The sequence below is a fragment of the Enhydra lutris genome, unplaced genomic scaffold, assembly GCF_002288905.1.
Source record: "Enhydra lutris kenyoni isolate GAN:26980312 unplaced genomic scaffold, ASM228890v2 scaffoldscaffold9, whole genome shotgun sequence".
NCBI lineage: Eukaryota > Metazoa > Chordata > Mammalia > Carnivora > Mustelidae > Enhydra > Enhydra lutris.
Genome location: NW_019154093.1, coordinates 52,578,380 through 52,598,592, shown reverse-complemented (window position 1 = coordinate 52,598,592; position 20,213 = coordinate 52,578,380). Strand labels below are relative to the sequence as shown.

The 20,213-nt window shown below is 40.4% G+C and overlaps 1 protein-coding gene across 1 annotated transcript in view; it reads left to right on the top strand.

Annotated features, from left to right (window-relative positions):
• Positions 1-2,302: 2,302 nt before the first annotated feature.
• LOC111143380 (collagen type XXIV alpha 1 chain) overlaps positions 2,303-20,213 on the top strand; it is a 388,577-nt gene continuing 370,666 nt past the window's right edge. The window contains exons 1-2 of the mRNA XM_022497083.1: positions 2,303-2,358; positions 11,759-11,823. Of these exons, the coding sequence (XP_022352791.1) occupies positions 2,303-2,358; positions 11,759-11,823 (121 nt within the window). The remainder of the gene's footprint in view (positions 2,359-11,758; positions 11,824-20,213) is intronic.

The window sequence follows — 20,213 nt, the reverse complement described above, 5'->3', positions numbered from 1 at the left end:
GTAGCACCTTGATTAAGTGATCAAAGATAACAGTACTAGTAATAAGATATTTCAACATTACATATACCCAATATGATGCCCTGAGAAAGAGACATCACTTCAGTAGTATTTATGTCAAAAATACATAACCTGAACCTAATCATGAGAACACATCACACAAATCCAGATTGAGAGACCTTCTACCAAATGAGTGCTCTTCAAAAGGTTCCAAGTCATGAAAGACAAAAGACAGAAACTTCCACAGATGGGAGGAAACTCAGGAGATCTAACAGTTGAATCTCTCTGTTAATTAATTAACTAAACACAGTATAAGATCCTAAATTAAATACTAGACAAAGGATATTTTGGAAAACTGACAAAATTTGAATAAGAGCTATAGATTAGTTAATGGTATTGTATCAGTGTTAATTTCCTGGTTTTGATCATCATATTGCTGTTATTTAAGATATCAATATTAGAGGAAGTAAGTGAAGGGTAGAAAGGAACTCTTTACTATTTTTGGAACTTATATGTACATTTATTTCAAAATTATTTCAAAATAAATAGTTGAAAAATTGAGGGAAGGGAAGAGGAATTAAATTCTATATTCCTGGAGAGGGAAAAATCCCTCAGTTTTTTGGGAAATGATTCCTAAAATTCCAAAGGTTGCATCAATCATTTCTCTTCATCAATACGGTTGCTTTAACTTTTATAATATGTGCATACTCTGGGATGCTTTTCAGCATGTAGAGGGATCATTAGCTAGAGATAGCTCACAGAAAAGGCCAGGAAAACTTGTTAGAGAAATGATATTCAATGGTGTACAACAGTCACTGGTTAAACAAACATGCTAAGTAGTATTTTAGGTGCTGAAAATACAGCAGTGAGCAAGATAACAGATCCCTAGCCCCCTGGAATTTCCAGTCTTATTAATAAAAAGGTAAAATCAGAAGGTTAACTTTTTTTTAACTCCCCAAAACTTGGAAGGTGGACAGGCTGTGAAAAGGCTGTGCGGGTATGGAGGCTTATGTAAAAAAAAAAAAAAAGTTACAAAAATTGGAGAAGGTATTCAAATCGGAAAGACCATGGACTGTTAGCATGTTCTAGATGCATAAATGCAGATCATGAATCCATGTTTATAAGCTAGGAAAGGGCAGAAAGCAGATAAGTGGATTACAGGATAGAAAAATTAGCAGAAAAGTAGTACATGGGGCAGACTGAAAGGCAAGAGTGAAGGGAAGGAAAGGTAGCAATGAGAACCGTCGCAGTCTGTTTATAATATGACTTAGCCCACGAACATTACTGCAAAGAATGCACGAAGGTGGAGAATGAAGGGCTGCGCCGAGTAGGATTTCAGAGGGGCATGCGTGAGGAGGACAGAGAAGAAGACGGGATAGGGGACATGTAAGAGGAAAACATCACACTGGGGACTGCTGAAAAAGGGACGAAGGAAAGATACTAGTCACCTACGAGCTTCGGGGACAGCGAGGAGGGTGGAGTGGGAAGCGAGAGTATGCGGGCGTCGCCGGGGCGGCTGCAGGCGCTCCCCAGGCGCGGCGGGCCCGGGGCTTCACGGACCCGGGCGCAGGAGCCCCGCGCGGGTTGGGGGTAGGTTGCGGGGCGGAGGGGGAGGTGTGCACTGTATTTGGTGATGTCATTGCAAGTCAGTGAGCGGTGAAATTTAACACCGGCCGGATTTGCTGGGCTCCTCTTCTTCCAGGGGAAGCAGCCGGCGGCAGTCAACGCTGAGCGCCTGCAGTTGCCACCGGCCCCCTCTCACGGACCAGATTTCCGAAGTGGGTGTGTGTGCTTGTCTGACAAACGTTCAAGCGCGGGGTGTTTCCAAGGACTTCCCCCCCCCCCACACACACACCCCCTTCATCTCCTTCCCTCCCCCAGCCCTTCTCTCCTCCCAGCCCCAAAGCAGAGGACTCCACTGGAATCACAGAGTCGCCTTTGAACCGCAAGTGAACTCGAGGGCTGCGCTCGCGGCGGAGTTCCAGCTGCTGCCGGCGCCCCGCCGCCTGCCAGTGAGGTCTTGCTCCTCGCCCGCCCTCCCAGGGGAGCGCTCCCCCCCGGGCTCGTCCGTTACCGAGCTAGGGAGCTAAGCCTAGCTGATTGATCTATCCTTTGGGTGCTATTTCTTTCCCCTTCCTATTTCTCTCCTCCCTTTTTGTTGTTGTTGTTGCGGTTTTGGAGCATCGTTTTCATGTGATTTTTTTTCTTCTTCTTCCTTTTTCATGGCCAGTACCTGCACCCTTAGCAGTTCGGAGTTGCCTTCTGTTTTCCGTTAGCGCTTCGCTGCAGGGACAAATGCATACAAATGCATTTAGGAGCCCACAGGACAAGGCGTGGAAAGGTCTCCCACACGGCAAAAACGTAAGTAGCCCACTCGCCCGGAGGCTAAGGTTAGACCCACCCCTCTCCCCATCCTCCAGACCCTCTGGGCGGGTTGGAGATCTGTGCTCCCCAGCTCCTTGGCACTTTTCGAAGTTGGGAGCCGGCGAGCAGCCGTGACATCCTCTTGTCTCCTCAATTTGTAAAATACCGTGTTTGAAAGGAAGCCTCCTGCCAGCGGATCTCTCAGAAAGTTCATGCTAAAGAGGTCCTGCGGCTGGGGAGGGAAAGCTCGCTGGCTCGCGTCCCGGTGTCGGCGGCCGCGGTTCCCGCGACTCCCGGAGCTCAGATCGGACGCCGGCTGGAGCTCCGGCTCCCGCCGCCCTCGCGCCTTCCTTTCCTTCTCCTTTCTCATGGCCCTGGCTGAGGTTCTGCTATCCCGCGGTTCTTCTCCGGGCTTCCAGCTTGGGGACTGCCCGGGCGCCGGCGGTCCTCTGGGCTGTGTGCGCGGAGCCTGGACCGCGGGGCACAGACGTGGGCCGCGGTTGCTGGACTGGAGGAGAGGGTACCCGCAAAATCTCGGGCATCCGGGCGCGGCTAGCCTCGGAGGCAATCGGCTCTTGTCGTTAGGAGGCCAACACACGTGCTGCCCATCTGGGGCCGAGGCAGCGTCTTGCTTCCTTGGCCTGTCACTGGGGAAGGGGCTGGACGCGGGGGCGGGGCTGCTCCTCCTGCAGCGTGTTCGCGCAGGCCCGGACTGGCACCCCACCTCCTCTTTGGGCGCTGTACCTGCTCCTGCTCCCTCCCTCACTGGGAAAACAGCGTGGAGGGGAGTGCGTGCCTTGGCTGGCTGCCCTGCTCCCCCTGGAAGAGGTCAGTGGGTTTTGGAAGTTTGCTTCTGGCCCCTGGAGCCGGAGGAACCAAAAGCGGCTCGGGTCATTTTCTGCCCCGAAGCTGTCCCTTGGGAGAATTGGTGAGGGTAAGGGGTAGACCTGCCGGTGCCCGCTAAGGACAGGCGGAGGGAGGCGGGGCGCGGGAGAGACCGCCTTGTGGCACTGTTTGTGTGCACATGTGCTTCCCAGCAGCATGCGGGCTGGGGCTCGCGCGCTGTCTGCTCTGACCCCTGTGAGTTCGGACAGCTGGGCTTCCCGGCTGAGGAGGACGCTCCTCCCCACGCGCCCGAAGCCGGATTAGTCAGTGCGGAGGAAAGCTCGCAATCCCGTGCTTGGGGCCAGGGGCCGGCGACCGGGGAGACCCGGATCCCGGAAGAGCTCACCCAATGCGGGTTAATTTCCCCAGCGCGACTCCCGCGGGTCGCACCGGCTTCCCAGGCAGGTTTCCCGCCACATTTCTCAATAAAAGCCCCTCAGCGTGGACCTGGTCGGAAAGCCGGGCTCCCTGCGCAGCCGATCCTGCGGGACCCCGCTCATGTTTCCGCTGATCCGAGTCGGTGAATGGTGGCATGAGCGTCGGGCCCCCGGAGGTCCAGACAACAGGAGAAGCTGGGTGAGGTCGGCCACCTCTTGGCCGGCCCGCAACCTCCGCGTTCATTCCTGTGCGCTCGTTGCCTTCCCGGCCAGCTCCTACCCAGAGGGCTTTCCCTTGGCCACCGAGCAAAGCCTGCGCCGTTGCCCAGCCATCCGCGGGGTTGGTAGTGGTAACCAACTTCTCCGATTAAAGCAGATCTTCTCTGCTCCTGGCCTCTGTCTTGTTTTGCTTACACTTCCCTTCCAGACGCTCCCAGAAAAGGCCCTGCGTAAATTTTTGGGCAGTTTGGGGTTTGTAAATTGGGTCCAGATGATTGGGGGGAGGGAGGCTGAGAAACCAAACAGAATGGATTACACGAAGGAACTGAGGAAAAATAAGACTACGTGGAACGGGAAAGGAACCTTTGCTGAGAGAATTGGGGTTGAAGGCACTGGTCTAGAAGGTCACTCCGTGAGGAAACCTGCAGCCTCCTTTGACGTGAAGTCGTCAAGTTTGCTCCACTACAGTTGGCAGTGGGGATGGGCTGCAGAGAATTAAGGGTAATTCAAGGTTACATCAGATTGCACCCCCTCATAGCTCCAACCGTACACATGCCAAGTAGGGGAAAGAGTAGTTACTGATTTGACAAAATTGTTTCTCAAAAAAACCCAATTTCCATAAAGAATTACCGGGCGCCTGGGTGGCTCAGTTGGTTAAGCCTCTGCCTTTGGCTCAGGTAGTGATCTCAGAGTCTTGGGATCCAGCTGGGCACTGGGCTCCCTGCTCCACTGGGAGTCTGCTTATCTCTCTGCCTCTACCTTTGCTCCCCGCCCCCCCCACCCCTTCTTGTGTTCTCTCTGTCAAATAAATAAATAAAATCTTAAAAAAAAAAAACTTAAAAAAATAAAAAAACCACTACCAACCCTATAGGGAGGGGACTTGGTAGAAGCAGCTGATGAGCTGATGATAATGTCAGTCCACTGAATTAAACCTTAGAGTTTCTAATGAAATCCTTGAGGTTTTAATTTCCCGCCATCCTTTTGTGGTGACGTTTTTTGTAAAAACAGGAGCAGTTTTTTTTTAAGTCACAATTCTGATTACTCACCCAAAAACATTTGCAGTTTTAAAACTGGATCCTTAAAAACATTTTATTTCATGGGGCTAGCTTTTAAGTGAGTTACCTAATGTGAATTTGTGGTAGTAATAAAAGGAAATTAAAACCAGAAGTCAGTGTTAAATACAATGATTTAACAGTATCAGAAAGTCCCCCAGGAAGGCTATTATTGTAATTAAAGGGTTTCTATAACCAAGGTGTGTCGGGGTTGGGGGTTAGTTTTGGATATAAACATCTATTTCCTAGTTGGCATAAAACTCCGTTCTTTAAAGTTGCTTAGTTATGTTTGTTTTCAAGTAGATGTATAAAATAAGCTGATGTCTCAAGGAGAGGGATTGTAACTTATGAAAGTAGCTTTGAGTGTTGCTTAGACATTCTGCTTGGTAATCTGTGAAGTGGCAGGAGAAAAATATAAATTTTATTATGGAAATTAAAATAGCTAGTTTCCATGCCATGCGTTGCAATTATGAGTTATTTTAGAATTTGTAACTCTGAGCAAGAAGTGAGGTAAAGACCATTTCATTTTCATCCTCCTAAAAGGCTAACGTTATTCGGACAGTCATTCACTCAATCATTCACTCATTTATTCAACAAATGTTTTCTGAGCCCCAACTATGTGCCCAGCATGGCTCTAAGCAGAGAGGATACAATGGTGGAGCAAGACAGAAACACAACTGCTGCCTTCCCAGTGTGCTCAGGTTAGTATAGGAAACAGAGAATGAACAACCAGGTATACAAAAATGAGAGAGGAGGACACCTAGAAGTTCTGGGTAGGTGGGGTATATACGGAAGAGTAATCCTGGAAAGAAAGGCTGACCAGAGGAAATGAAACCCTCACTGAGACCTAATTGGAAAAGACATGGAACTTTCCAGACAGAGCAGTAAAAGGCTGAGAGGCGAGATAGCACAGTTCATTTGAGGGCCTGTAAGAAGTGAAAAGTTGGTTGTAGACCACGCTTTCTAGATGAGGAGTGACTGGAGCTGGATCTGGAGACCAGAGACCGGATTCTGAAAGGTCTTTAAACCGGATTACTTTCTCAGCTAAATAAAAGGAGGTTAGGATGACCTGACTTCTTGATCTTGGGATCAGTGAGCATGTCGAAGATGCTAGAGAAGTTATATGTTTATTGAAACTCAAGACCGCCTGATAGTCTTGCTAACTGTATATTGACTCATTCATTTAAAAAACTTTAGTTAACATGAGTGTGGGCAAGGAACTTTGTGAGGGTAGGCAGCAATCATTTTAACACTCTCTGGGGTATTATGAGGATGGACTAGCTGAGTTATTTTTCTTCCCTGTTACTGACTGGATTCTAGGCATTTTGATTACTTGACATTCTTAAGCATTTATTTCCCTTGTACTTCATGAATTGCCTGTTTGCTTGAAATTTAACCAAAAATTCTAGTATCTTTCACACTGTGTTACTTATACAAGTACCTACTGAGCTGAATTGGTAATCTCAGAAATTCATTGTATACAAGTTAGTGACAACACTTCACTCCCTGAATCATTCAACTTTATCAGATGAGAACTGATCTTCAGTTATTTGGTCAACAAAGGACAAAAATGTTACTATTTCTGGATCTTTGCATCTAGTAAAGAGCAAAATCTGTAAAGTTGTCATAACTTAAAGGAGTTTTTGGCTTGTAAATGTATAATGGTAATTGTTGAAATTATTGATAGATATCACATGTATGGTTTTCAGATTATTTTGCCTTTCCCAAATGGTTTAAATTAAAATAAGCAACTCATACACACAAAAAATTCCCTAGTCACAAGATTTCACAAGTCCTTCTTAAAATTGTAACTTGAATCTATGTTAGAACGAGCTTCGGTAGCCCACAGACACAAGACGTGAGAGTCTCCGGGGGGGCCCTAAACAAAAAGATGCCTGGGATTCTCTTAAAATAACTTAAACCCTTCAAATAAAGAGAAAGTTGAATAGCTCTGAGAATTATTTAGGGAAGATGCCTGGGATGGATATTAGTTCCTTAAATATTTTGTCTTTGGATATCTATTTCCTGTCTGATCCCCTCCAGGCCTTCACCTCTCACATGTCTGGTTATGTTTTGATTGTGGCTTCTGTCATACTGAAAATGTGGCTAGCAGACCAGACACACAGAAATATTTCATATTTTCCTCGAGATCTTCACATATTAATATCATGGGTTATGTTTTTGAACTTTTATTGACTGTTACCATATTGTTGATTTCTTTTAGATCTGGTCTGATTTTGTAAAATGTCTGAATCTATGTACTTCTGTTAGATTCTGTTAGTGACATACAGTTCAGTCATACAGAAAAGTGACCAAAAGCAGACATGCTTTGAATATTTGAAAAATAGTCATATTTAAATACCAATTAGACTTTTTGTGAAAGTAAATATGTGAACAAATGAGCAAACTTAGTAGACAATTTTACATTACGTAATTAAAAGAGTATTGGCCAGAACTTCAGGAAGACCTTTCCAGATTTGTTGGTTAAACATCATGTCTATTATATATAGTGATTTATGGAACATCTTGCTAAATAATTTGATCTTTGTCTTTTAATGCTAGTATACTAACAGAATTCTAGGGTTTTATATTTAGAATGCAAAATATAAAATTTATAATATCTTATCCCATGATAGATGAGTCAGCCGAGACTCAGAACATTGAAGTGAATTGCCCAACGTCACACAGTAAGTGAGAAATAGAACCAGGTTTAGTCTTTTGACTCTCAGTCTAGTTTTACTTTCTTATTTACCACACTGTTTTCTCTCCGACCTAATGTAGTTTTTATTTTAATTTATTCATCGACTCCTGCCTGTCTTAGCATTAAATGCATTCCTGGTACAGCTGATGCCCTTGAGAACTCCGTCTACTGCTAATGTGGAAATGTGATACTTTTTCTTCATTAAGTGAATGCATAGTAAATGTGATATCATGGGAGGGGGGCAAAACCAAAGAAATAAACAGGTCCAGCCCAACTAGACATTTTCCAGAAAGCTTGGATTCATTAGACATCCATTTCATACAATGATGGAGTTTGGCTCTTTAATTGAGTATGTCAATTAAGCATGATGTCTTCTTTGTGTTCCCACTTTAGAAATGAGAAAAACAGTCACAATGAAAAAAAAAAAAAAAGAAGCCTTTCCACTTAGCCTATTGTAGCAGATATTTTTAAATGTTCTTCTTTCTCTCTTTGGACAGCCAAATGAAAGTACTCTTATTTATTTTACTTTACTTTTCCCAAGTGTTAAAAGAATTAGATCCATACGGGAAAATTGAATTCCTCAGTCATTGGGCGATGTTACTGTTACTCCTTTTAGCAGACACTCAACCGACTGTTTAATAAACATTTTTTTTAAATGGAAAGGAGTAACAGTACTCCTTTTCCTAGCTAGGGTCCTGGAATCGAGTTGCACATGAGGCTCCTTGCTCAGTGGGGAGCCTACTCCCTGCCCCCCGGTTGTGTTCTCTCTCTCTGACAAATAAATAAAAAAAATTTTTTTTTTAAAGGGTTGCCTGGGTGGCTCCCTTGGTTTAAAATGTTTATTAATTGTCAATTTCATGTAAGCAATAGATAAAAGGTGAAGACCTATTTCTTGTTCAGGTATTTACTTACTAATTAATCCTAAAAGGTACAACATATATGGGATATAATAAAGTTACAATTAAAGCATTAGAGTACAGAGAGGAGGGAAAGATCCAGGCATCTTTAGAGATGATGGAAACTTCATGGAGCAGATGTTATTCAAATTAGGCTTTGGTAATATTTAAGATTCTGACAGGTGGAGATGAGAATGGCCTTTAAGACACTTATAAGCTCTCTCCAGGAAATACAGTATAATGTGATATGGCTGTAGCTTCAGGGGAGGGGAGGTAGGTGTAATGGAATCCATATTGCTGTGGATATGGATATCCATATATTCTTCCTTAGGTGGCCGTTAGTTTGGGACGTAATTAGAAAAAGAGGAAAAAGTCTTTTTCCAGTCATCAATCTCTACTTCTCTATTAGTCATCGGTTTTAATACTTAGGTACACTTACATAAGGTATGGCTCAACTGATTTGTCATAATCCCCTAAGATCACCTGGCTAAGGGGTGATTTTTGATGTGTTCAGGTTTTCCTGCCTTACACCAGGAATGGACTTGTTAACATGTCTAGAAAGAACTTTATTTTTTATTTTTCTCCCCTCAGGTCATTGGGGGAAGTCTATGAGTTGGCTGAATTGCTAAATGAATACTGCTGGTTGTTGTACTCTTGATTAGTTAGGTTCCTCTGAATAGAGGAGTGCCTGTTGGGTTATTTCTAAACTCTGAGTGAGCCAGATTACCTTGGGCAGATGAGACATGATTCCTTTCGCATCCCATTTACTGCTAAGACAGCATAATCTGCTGGACTCTCCTTCAGTGATTGCAATCCTGAGCTATTTTTTAGTCTCACTGGTGTATATATCCTGCCAGTTATTTGTTGAAAATATAAAGTTGAAAGGAAGAGAGCCTCTTTTTTCTCAAACTCTAGATCACTTTGGGATCCATCTTGGAGAACCTTGAGTTATCATTTTAATCTCACACAGAGGTCCTCAACTTGCACAGTAGAATCACCGGGGGGAGTGTTTAAGAATCCCTGTACCACAGACAAATTAAAATCAGAATCTCTGGGGGAACGGGTGGAGAGGGAAAATCCAAGTATTAGTAGTTTCTAAGACTCCCCAGGTGATTCCACTGGGCAGTGGAAGGTAAAAACGAGATTCAAAACATGTAGGCCCTTCATCATCCCTTGAGCGTCATCTGTTCCTGTGGTCCTCATAGCGTCAACCCCAGATTCACTGCATCAGCATTGCCTGGGGACTTGCTGTCCATGCAAGTCCTCAAACCTCACCCCAGACCTGGTGAGTCAGAGTCTCTCAGGGTGGAGCCCAGTGATCTTTAAGGAGCCCTCCAGGTGATTCTGCTGCATGGTGAAGTTTGAAACCACTGATCTAGAGCAAGAGAAAAAGATAAAAACAAAAACAAACAAAAAACAGCAATCCCCTCCAAGGGTCAAATAATCTTATCTCATGTAATTAGATGTCTGTGATTTGAGCAAAATAATATTTGTGTATTTTAAGTACAATGTAACTATAATTAGTAAATGTTCCAAATTGCTGTTTCTCAGAGTTTGATATATGCACAATCCTTGTTAGAATCACCTAGTTAAAGACGTATACAAACTGAGGATTCACTCCGAATTTATGGATCATAATCTCTGAGGCAAGCCCAGAATCTACATTTTTCACAAGCATCTCAGGTGATTCTTTTAGCAAACTAACATTTGAGAACTATTGTTTTAAATGGATGACACCACACATAGGAATCTTTTATATGCTTTATTAACACATATGGGTCAGCTATTCGCTTGCCCAGATCAGTTGAAATTTCTGTAATTGTTCAGTTGGTTAGATTATAGAATTGATAACATTTTTAAGTATTCTAGCAAATCTTTGTCTTATAAAAGTTGTGCTCTGTACTGAGTATGACCGTAGAGTATACATTTTTCACCCACTAAGATATGGCTAAGGCCATTTTAATATAAGTGATAGTTCCATTGTACCGAGAAGAGTATAATTACATATTGTTGGCTCATTTTGTAAAAGATTATCATTGTTATATTAACATGCTCCTTATACTAGTTGAAAAGATAAAAACATATTTATCGTTGGTAATAAACAGGGAATGTACCAATTACTGTCAGCACACCAGGAACTTAATAAAAAGAAAAAATATTTTTCAGAGGGCTTTGTAATCACTCCTTACAGAACTGCATTTTACAGAAATGTCATTTAGGAAGTCCCTGAGTTAGAATAAAAAACAAATAAAAAACAGAATTAGGTGATCAGCTATTGTTTTCAGCAAGCTTAGCATTACTTTTTGAAATTATCTCTATGGTTTTTACTTGAGAGATAGATATAACCAATTATGAAGGCTACTCAATAAAATCTATCAAAAGTTTGGCTATACTAAAACAAAATCATGAAATATTTGTAGTCAGCTAATCAGTATGAATGAACATTTTGATATGCAATGATTGAGTATCATGCTCACAATTATTGCAAATCAAAATGTTCGATGTTGATATATACAGGCCATTGTTATTTTCAGAACCCAAACATCATGAATCTAGTACAAGTGATATTCAAATGGCTTTCATATGATAATCAAATGGCTTTTCCATATAAACATTCATTTAAAAAAATCACTGGTTCCACGATTTAGAACCACTATAGTTAAGTGACTATAAGTTCTGTTACTTTGTGTAAACTTATATTAATTTGTATAAAATTGCATGTATGATGCTTTGATGTAATATGTAGTCATCATCCTCATAATATCATTTATATGAGTCATGTTTGTTGAGTGCTTCCTTTGTGCCAGGTACTGGTTTGTGTGCCTTACATGAAATTTTTCAGTTAATCTTTGAAAAAGTTTATGAGATAGGTTGAACAGATGAGGAAACACAGGGGTGATAAAAAGTGTTCTCAAGTCATACACTAAGTGACAAAGCTGGAACTTAAATTCAGAGCCCTTGCTTTTAACCATTATGAGTATTAAAATACTGTGTAAATTAAAATGATAGCTTATTTCTTGGGATGCCTGAGCAGCTCAGTTGGTTAAGTGTCTGCCTTTGGCTCAGATCATGATCCCAGCATCTTGGGGTGGAGCTGCTTCTCCTTCTGACCTACCATCTCATGTTCTCTCTCTCAGATAAATAAAAAAAATCTTTTGAAAAATGATAGCTATTTCTTAATCTTGTACTGGAGTTCATTTGGGATTTTATAGGATTTATAGGTTGTAAATATCCACTAAAATTTTCCTTTTTTTTTTTTTTTTTTAGGAAATTGCTTCTCCATTTTATTGTGCTATGTGTGGCAGCGGGTGCTGTTCATGCACAAGAACAAGGTAAGAAAGTTACCTTGTTACTTCTTTGCTTATATAAAAATTCTCCTTCCAAACAGCAAAAGTATATGTTTTCAAAATCATCAGAAGCTTAAATTCAACATTAAACAATAAAAACTTCTACCCAGTACAATGAGAATGTAAGGGTGAAGAAACCAATTTTGGGGGGAAATATGACCTTTAAGAAATTACTTACATTTTTAAGCGAACTCTCTATAAAAGGGAAGTTTTGTATAGTGAAAAGGCTTTGCTTGTGACTTCATTTGAAGTGGGAGTTCTTGGGGGTGGCAAACTGTGACTGAGTTACCTTTGCACTTCTTGAAACAACACAAGCATATACTAAATGTTCCATCTAGATTTATGTCATTAAGAAACAAAATGCAATTTGCCTACCAGTGGGTTTGGGATTTTATTTAATTCAAATGGAGAGGTGTAGAGAATAGTTCAGTGTTTTGTTTTTGCCTGCTGTCCAGTTGCTCTAGTAGTATGGTGATAGCGTTTCAGGAATCTATGTACGTTCAGATTAATATAATTATTAAACAGCATTTTAAAAGGTATCTTCTATTTGCCATATAATGTCCTAGTTGCCAGCAATGGAAATAAAAAATAAGACAATGTCTCTGGCCTCAAAGTGTAAAAACAAGTGCCTTTGTCAAAGGTTAAAAATGAAAAGCCAAAGTCAAAGAGAAAAACCTGGGAACTCTGCTGGATCTACAGAGTATCACCATGGCCCTATTTTATTTATTATTATTATTATTATTATTATTATTATTATTTTTACTCCTCTGTTTCACATCACCAGGGCTGCCAAATTATTCATTCTGACAAAACCATCATTTCAGTTCAGTGACCAGTTCCACAAGCCACTTGTCAATTTGGCCAATCAACTAAACAACAGTAAGAAAGAGTGAAGTAAATGAAATATACATAGGTAGAGGGAGGGTGTGCAAAGGAAGGGGTGGTGCTCTATCTGACTGACCAAATTGACAAGTAGACAGAGAAGTATACTGTCAAGTAGCACATAGGTGAATTAAAAGATATCTTGGAAGGCATTTTCTGTTTTATGGGGAAATGGTTACATTAGGTCACATGTCACGCATAACTTCATGAAATTCTGTTCTTGACCAAGTCATTTCTGCTACTTTATTTTGCTTTGATTAGCCATGAAGAGGTGAGAAACTATCTTTTAGTTCACTGTTAGTACACTGTTAATACACTGTTATTACTTATACCTTCTGAGAACTTAATGTGTGCCAGCCCCATGTGTACAGAATATATATTTACCACTACTTCATCACAGGATTTTTATGATTATGCCCATGATAGAATTGGTGACACCAAGAGTAAGAAGAATAAGTAACTACCCCAGGGTTACAGGCAAATAAATGGAAGAACCAAGATTTGAACGCAGGTATATTGATTGCAAAGTCTACAAATTCTTTAAAATTGAGCCTCTTGGACCACAGAGAAGAGCAAAAAGAAGATAACCCATCATTATTAATTACATATATATTTTGTGGATTGTCCTTGCCTAGCCCTTTACATCTATTATTCTAATATTCATAATGAGCCTGCAGGATAGGGATTATAGGTGAAGAAACTGAGGCTCACAGAAGGGGGTTTGCTCAGGCTTGTACAGCTGGGACTCGAATCCAGGCCTGCCCATCTCTCACAACAAACCTCTTTCCACTACACATCTTCTGGCTTCACAGTTGTCATCTGCTGGTGTCATGAGTTTAATAATTTCAAAAGGTAGCATTATCAAGATATTAAAAACCCAGGCAAAGAAGGATATAAGGAAAACTGAGTATTTTTGAATAGATTTTTTTAAAAATTCAGAACCAATGAAGGAAATAATATCTTTCAGTCTTAAGATTTCATTTATAGAATACAAAATATGCTCCTTTATTTCAGAGTGAACATCACAATCCTTAGTTTTCCTGTAACTGTAACATTTTCTTGTGAGTTCTTAACAAAAAGAAAACTCTTTTTAAAAGCTCTTTGATTTCCGGGATGCCTGGGTGGCTCAGTCATTGGGCGTCTGCCTTCGGCTCAGGTCATTATCCCGGGGTCCTGGAATCAAGTCCCACCTGGAGCTCCCTGCTCAGTGGGGAGTCTGCTTCTCCCTCTTCCTCTGCCCCTCTCCAGACTCATGTGCACAAGCTCTTGCTCTCTCAGATAAATAAATAAAAACTTCTAAGTTTTGCATTTGTTTTACAACCAAATATAACCTATTGAATACATGATTGTTTCAAGGAAAAATTTATTTAAGGCTGACTTTTCTGAGGACTTGACCAAGATAGATCCCTTTTCCTATCTGATAAAATCTGCTTTCCTTATTGCTCAGTCTGGGTGGGTGGGCTGCCTCCAGAGATGGACCGAGCTGCACTCCCTCTTCAGGCTAATGTACGCCATGCCAGCTGTGTAGCGAATCCTCAACATGCACAACATTCTCAGGTTCGTGGTCCCTGCGTGTGAAAGCCACATCTATAACAATCGCTGAGTGTAGAGTGCTATTTCCAAAAAGAGTATTTCCTATGGACATGAATCCAAAATGTGTTTATTGTTAACAAAGAATCAGCTCATTCTAGCTGCAGTTACTCTAAGGATTTTCTACCAAAACCCCTTATGGACACTTAACCCAAATCTTTACACATAGGTTAAAACTTCATTTCTCATTTTATGCATAAGTTTGCTTTTATCTATTTATCCATAATAGATGTGTTATTCACAGTAGGATACTTTAAAATCACACATACCCAGTATGACAGTGGTGCTAAATAAAGCACAGGTGTTCTAGAGCCCGAAGCTAGGTGCCGGTGCTTACTAGCTGTGTGATCTGGGGCAAGGCCCTTAAATACTCTGAGCTTCATTTGCAGCAACTCTAAAGTGAAGATAACAATAATTCTTACTACATAGGGTTGTTGTGTGGGTAAAATGAGGTAATACATGTCAAGTGTTTAGTGCTTCCCTGTTATATGATGAAGACACAATAATTTTTTTAAAAAGAACACTCAGGGGGCACCTGGGTGGCTCAGGTGGTTAGGCAACTGCCTTCAGCTCAGGTCATGATTCTGGAGTCCCAGGATCGAGTCCCACATCGGGCTCCCTGCTCAGCGGGGAGTCTGCTTCTCCCACTGACCTCTCTCCTCTCATGCTCTCTCTCTCTCAAATAATTAAATAAAAATCTTTAAAAAAAAATAAATAAAATAAATAAAATAAAAAGAACACTCAGGATCCTTCTCTTTTCCCATGTACTCATAATGTTGAAAAACTGAAATAGTTGAATTTAAGCAACTACCTTTAGTTCCTTAACTGTGTGAGCTGGAAGCAAGTCAGCTTGTATTCGAGTATTGATTCTAGCACTGTTTGGCTGAGGCTGTATAGAACAGTAGAGAGTAGATATTGGACAATTTATCCGGTTCATTTAGTCAATTTGGGTAAATGGGCAAAGTAAAGTATATTAAGGCTTATACGGTTTTTCTTATTTATAACTTTGTGATTTTATTTACTTATTTATTTAAAAGAGATTTTATTTACTTATCTGAGAGAGAGTGAGAGAGAGCACAAGAAGGGGGGTAGTCAGAGGGAGAAGCAGACTCTCTGCTGAGTGGAAAGCCTGATACAAGACTCCTTCCCAGGACTCCAGGATAATGACCTGAGCTGAAGGCAGATGCTTAACCGACTGAGCCACCCAGGCACCCCTTTGTGCTTTTATTTTAAAAAATGATTTAATTTTTTCATTTCTACAAACTAGAAAGAATATAGCTTGGATATTTGGCTGACTCAGATATATGAAAATTTTAAACAGTGAGAATTTATTAAATTAAGTGCTATATTATATTAGTTATTTAATGAATTAGCATTCTAATTTATTATACTTGTTAAGTGATATTACTCTTTACCTTTTATCTAAAAGTTGATAACTTTTAGTTCTTTTAAACTGCCACTTACTAAGAAATGTAAGAATCCTTACATTTTTGAGGGCACACACAGTATTTCTATTGTTCCTCCAATTTATGATAGAATATTATTGAATATTGACAATATTTTGTTTTCTTTGGCTTTCTTGTGAAAAGAAGTGCTTACAAAACTTATAAAGCAAGTATAATCATTAGCTCTCCCATCTCTATTTCTTTAGGTATATAGTACATTTCACCATAGAGTTAATTATCTAGTCAGTGGATTTAAAGTCAAATACTAGGGTATGAGTCATAATTTTATCATCTACTGAGACTCAGTTTCTCCTTTTCCTTCCCCCTTTCCTATTCTTTCTACCTCTTCCTACTTTCTATCTCTTTCCATTTTCCTCTCTTCTTCCCTCTTGCCCTCTTTCTTTTCTTCTAACTAATGATGATAGAATCAATGGTGCTTATTATACAAGTTTCACATGAAAGGCAATCAAGGTTGGAGTGTCTGTGCCTACACCTCAGCATCAACCCTGTAGCCTTTGAAGACTGATTTTATTAGCAAATGGAGTATGATTTGTTTGTCTTCAGTGCATAGCAAAACAACAACAAACAAAAATTACACTGAAGGTTTACAGAGAGAGGAGGTAACACTCAAACTGAGTCTTACAAGATGAGTAAATTTGGCATGAAGGGGTATACTTAGCAGGGCTCTGAAAGAATGGGATTTTTTTTTAATAGATACATTTTGATATGGCAAGAAATTTAAGAAAAGTGGAAGAAAAAAAATGAGAGTGGAGAATGCCATGGAGTGAGTAGATACAGTGAAGGAAAAATGTGTAAGAGCTAGTGTAAACTAGGGGGCAGTCAGCAAGATCAAGCTTACTTCTTACACAACTGCAAGTTTGAGGGTCTCCAAGACAGCCTTCAGTCTCAACGATGTGTTAGAAGGATTTATGGAACCCAGTGAAATCTGTTATACTCACAGTTATAGTTTATTACAGCAAAAGAATATGGATTAAAATCAACCCACAGAAGAGACACATGGGTTAGGGTCTAGGAAAGTCCCACATACAGAACTTGTGGTTGTCCTCTCCGGTGGAGTCAGTGCCAACTCTCCCAGCAATGATATGTGATGGTGTGCACAGAATATTGCCAACCAGTGAAACCTAGGCCTGTGCAGAGTCTTTAGTGGGGCTCTGTCATGTAGACAGGATGGACTGCCCATGTAGCTGACCTCCGTCTCCAGTCCTTCTTGAGGTTGAACAGTTACCACAGGACCCTTACCATAAATCACATTGTTGGACTACCTGGTGTTGTCTACAACCCTCGGATAAACAAAGATATTTTTATCAGGCAAGATACTCAAGGGCTTAGAGAGTGCCTCCTAGGAGCTGAGGACAAATGTATGACTGCTCTTTGGACAGGGTTTAATTTTTTACTACACAAGTAGCATGAAGACTTTGGGTACCATAGTGGAAAGGGTAGAAAAGAAGGGCTGCGGAAAGTGAGATCAAGATGGGGGGGTTCCGATGATTTACTTGCATAATTTGACAGTTTGCAATAAGGCCACCACACCACTCACAATTACAAGGATAATCTTAAATATGCGCATCTGCTCAATCTCATCAGCTGTGTCCTGGACGTACACAGTTCCATGGAATATCTTAACATAAAAATTACTTTAAAATGAAGTCATAATCCTTTAAAGAAAGAGAGGGGATGGAAAATGGTAAAAAGATTTTTTTTAAAACAGGATACCCATAAGGCTGAAAGAACATGGATATTTCATTCCTTGTTTGATGGTTCTCTTTTATTTCTGGTATATTCTTTTGCTGAGAGTAGTCCTTTTTTCCTACATTCTAAATCTTCCTGTTCTGATCTTTTGGGCTTGATCACCTTTGATGTTTAGCATAAATTAAAAAGGGGGAAAGCTCATTAGGAAGGCATGAGATATGAGACTGGGAATGCAGGCAGGAGTTAGATCACTAAGGGCCTGAGGGCTGAAATAAGAAGTTTCAATTTTGCACTGAAAGCTTTGAGAACCACTGATGTATTATAGGAAGCGGTGTCATGAACTAAAGGTTCATTTTGTTCTATACAAAGAAAGAAAGGTTTCTCCAGCAGCAGTGTGGATGACAGATTGGATGAGGGTGTCCGAAAAGAGGCAGAGAAATCTATTAGGAGACTAAGATAATAATCTAAGGATAAAGGGAGATTAACTAAGGTTTGTGTGAGACTTGGTGACTGAATAGCTATGGAGAATGGGTGGAAAGGAAGTATTAAAGGTGATTATCAGGTTTTTGGGTTAGATGGCTGGATTGATTAATTAATTCATTCAAGCAATACTTTGGACCTACTTCGTATTAGTCGTTATTCTAAACGTTGGAATATAACAGTAAAACATGAAGTGCTACCCTCATGGACTTACATTTCAACTGGGGGGCAAGGCAATAGGCAAGTGTGTGTGTATATACACACACATATATATGACGTGATATGTATGATATAAGATATATTTATACATAACTCCTCCTACATTTTCTGCGCTGTGAGGAAAAAGAAATAAAGTATAGTAAGATGTTGGAGAGTCACTGGGGGCAAGGAGGAGGACGATTTTTATATTTTAGGTATTGTTGTCAGGGAAGGCCTCTCTGAAAAGGTCACATTTGAGCCTTGATCTGAATGAACTAAAGGTTTAGAGCATTCTAAGCAAAAAGAACAATAAATGTAAATGCCACGAATTCAGAATGAGTTTAGTAGTTTTAAGGAATAAGGAAAGACCAGTGTGGCTGGTACAGAGTAAGGTGGGAAGAAATGAAAAGAGATGAGACAAGAGAGGTAAGAAGGGAGCTGATGACATAGATTCATACACCATATAAAACGTTTGGATTGCATTTTTCTGTAACAGGAATCCATGGGAGAATTTTGTTCAGGACATTGGCATGATATAATTGACACTATAAAAATATTACTCTGGCTGGTGGTTTGGTAGTGGGGTTCTTCACTAAGAGAGGCATTAAAGTAAGAGGAACAAATGTGTGGGAAAATATATTGAGTTAGAAGTGCTTGCAGGACATCTAATCTCTACTGCATAAATTCAGTAGGCAATTGGATATACAAGTCCTGAAGAGAGGTTTGTGAGTCAGCATATGTGGTTATTGAAATCATGTTTTGGGTGAAGTCATTAGGCTTGGTGTTTACAGTAAAAAGTGCAAAGCCCGGTTGCCTTGGTGACACAGTGATTTATTCTCTGTTTAAGAAGCAAATGGGTAAAAGAGATAAAATCAGTTCTGCTGTTAGGTGATATATGCATTCTTAAAAAGTTGCCATGCTGAGAGATTGAGTCTGCCTGCTTTCAGATTCTGCCTCTACATTTCCTCCTTGGGTAACCTTGGGAAAGTTTTCTGTCTGTGACTTAGTTTTTATGACTGTCAGATAGAGTTAGCTATAGTACTTACCTCATAGGGTTATTGTGAGCATTATGTGGCTTAATAAAGTTGTGAGAATAGTGCTTGGTACATAGAATTAATGAATGCTGCTATTATTTTTAATTCTTTTAAAAAATACAAAGGACAGGTGAAATAAATCAGACTGAGAAAGACAAATACCATATGATTTCACTCACATGTGAATCTGAAAAACAAAACAAATGAATAAACAATCACAAAGCAGAATCAGAGTTATAAATACAGAGAACAAACTGATGGTTGCCAGAGGGAAGGAGTGGGGGGATGGGCAAAATGGATGAAAGGGAGAGGGAGGTATAGGCTTCCAGTTATGGAATGAAGTCATGGGGATAAAAGGTACAGCACAGGGAACATAGTCAATGATATTGTAATAGCATCCTATGGAGACAGATGCGAGCTACACTTATGGTGAGCATAGCATAACATAAAGATTTGTTGAATAACTGGGTTGTACACTTGAAATTCATGTAACATTGTATGCCAAATATACTAAAAAAATTATAGAAAAAAGTTTCTAAAGGAAAAAAATTTCTTAATGAAAAAGAATTCAAAGCCCTCAAGTGCCTAGTTGATAATCAATATTCTTTAAATAGTAACTGATTTCCAAAGTGACACAAACTAGATCGATTTTGTGGTTAGGGTCCTTCATGAAACAAGTAACTTACTATAAACAACTTAGTTTTTTCTTGCTGTATTCATTGGTACCAATTGATGTAAGAAAAGATATAAGGGTTCAAGGCTGACAACCAAGAAAGAACTCTTAAGACATCTTTGATGCAAAAAGGTGGTTTTATGAATGCGTGGGGACAGGACTCTTGGGCAGAAAGAGCTGCCCTGGAATCATAAGGAGTGGCCCACTATATACTTTCAAGTTGGGAGGGTGTTAGAGATAGCATAAATCTGTAAGGAATTTTGGGAGCAAGGTTTCCAGAACCTTGAGGTTAGCTATTGTTGGGGAAAAGTAATTTATTACCATCTAATAAAAGCTTAGTCATGAGACCTTTCAGATGTATAT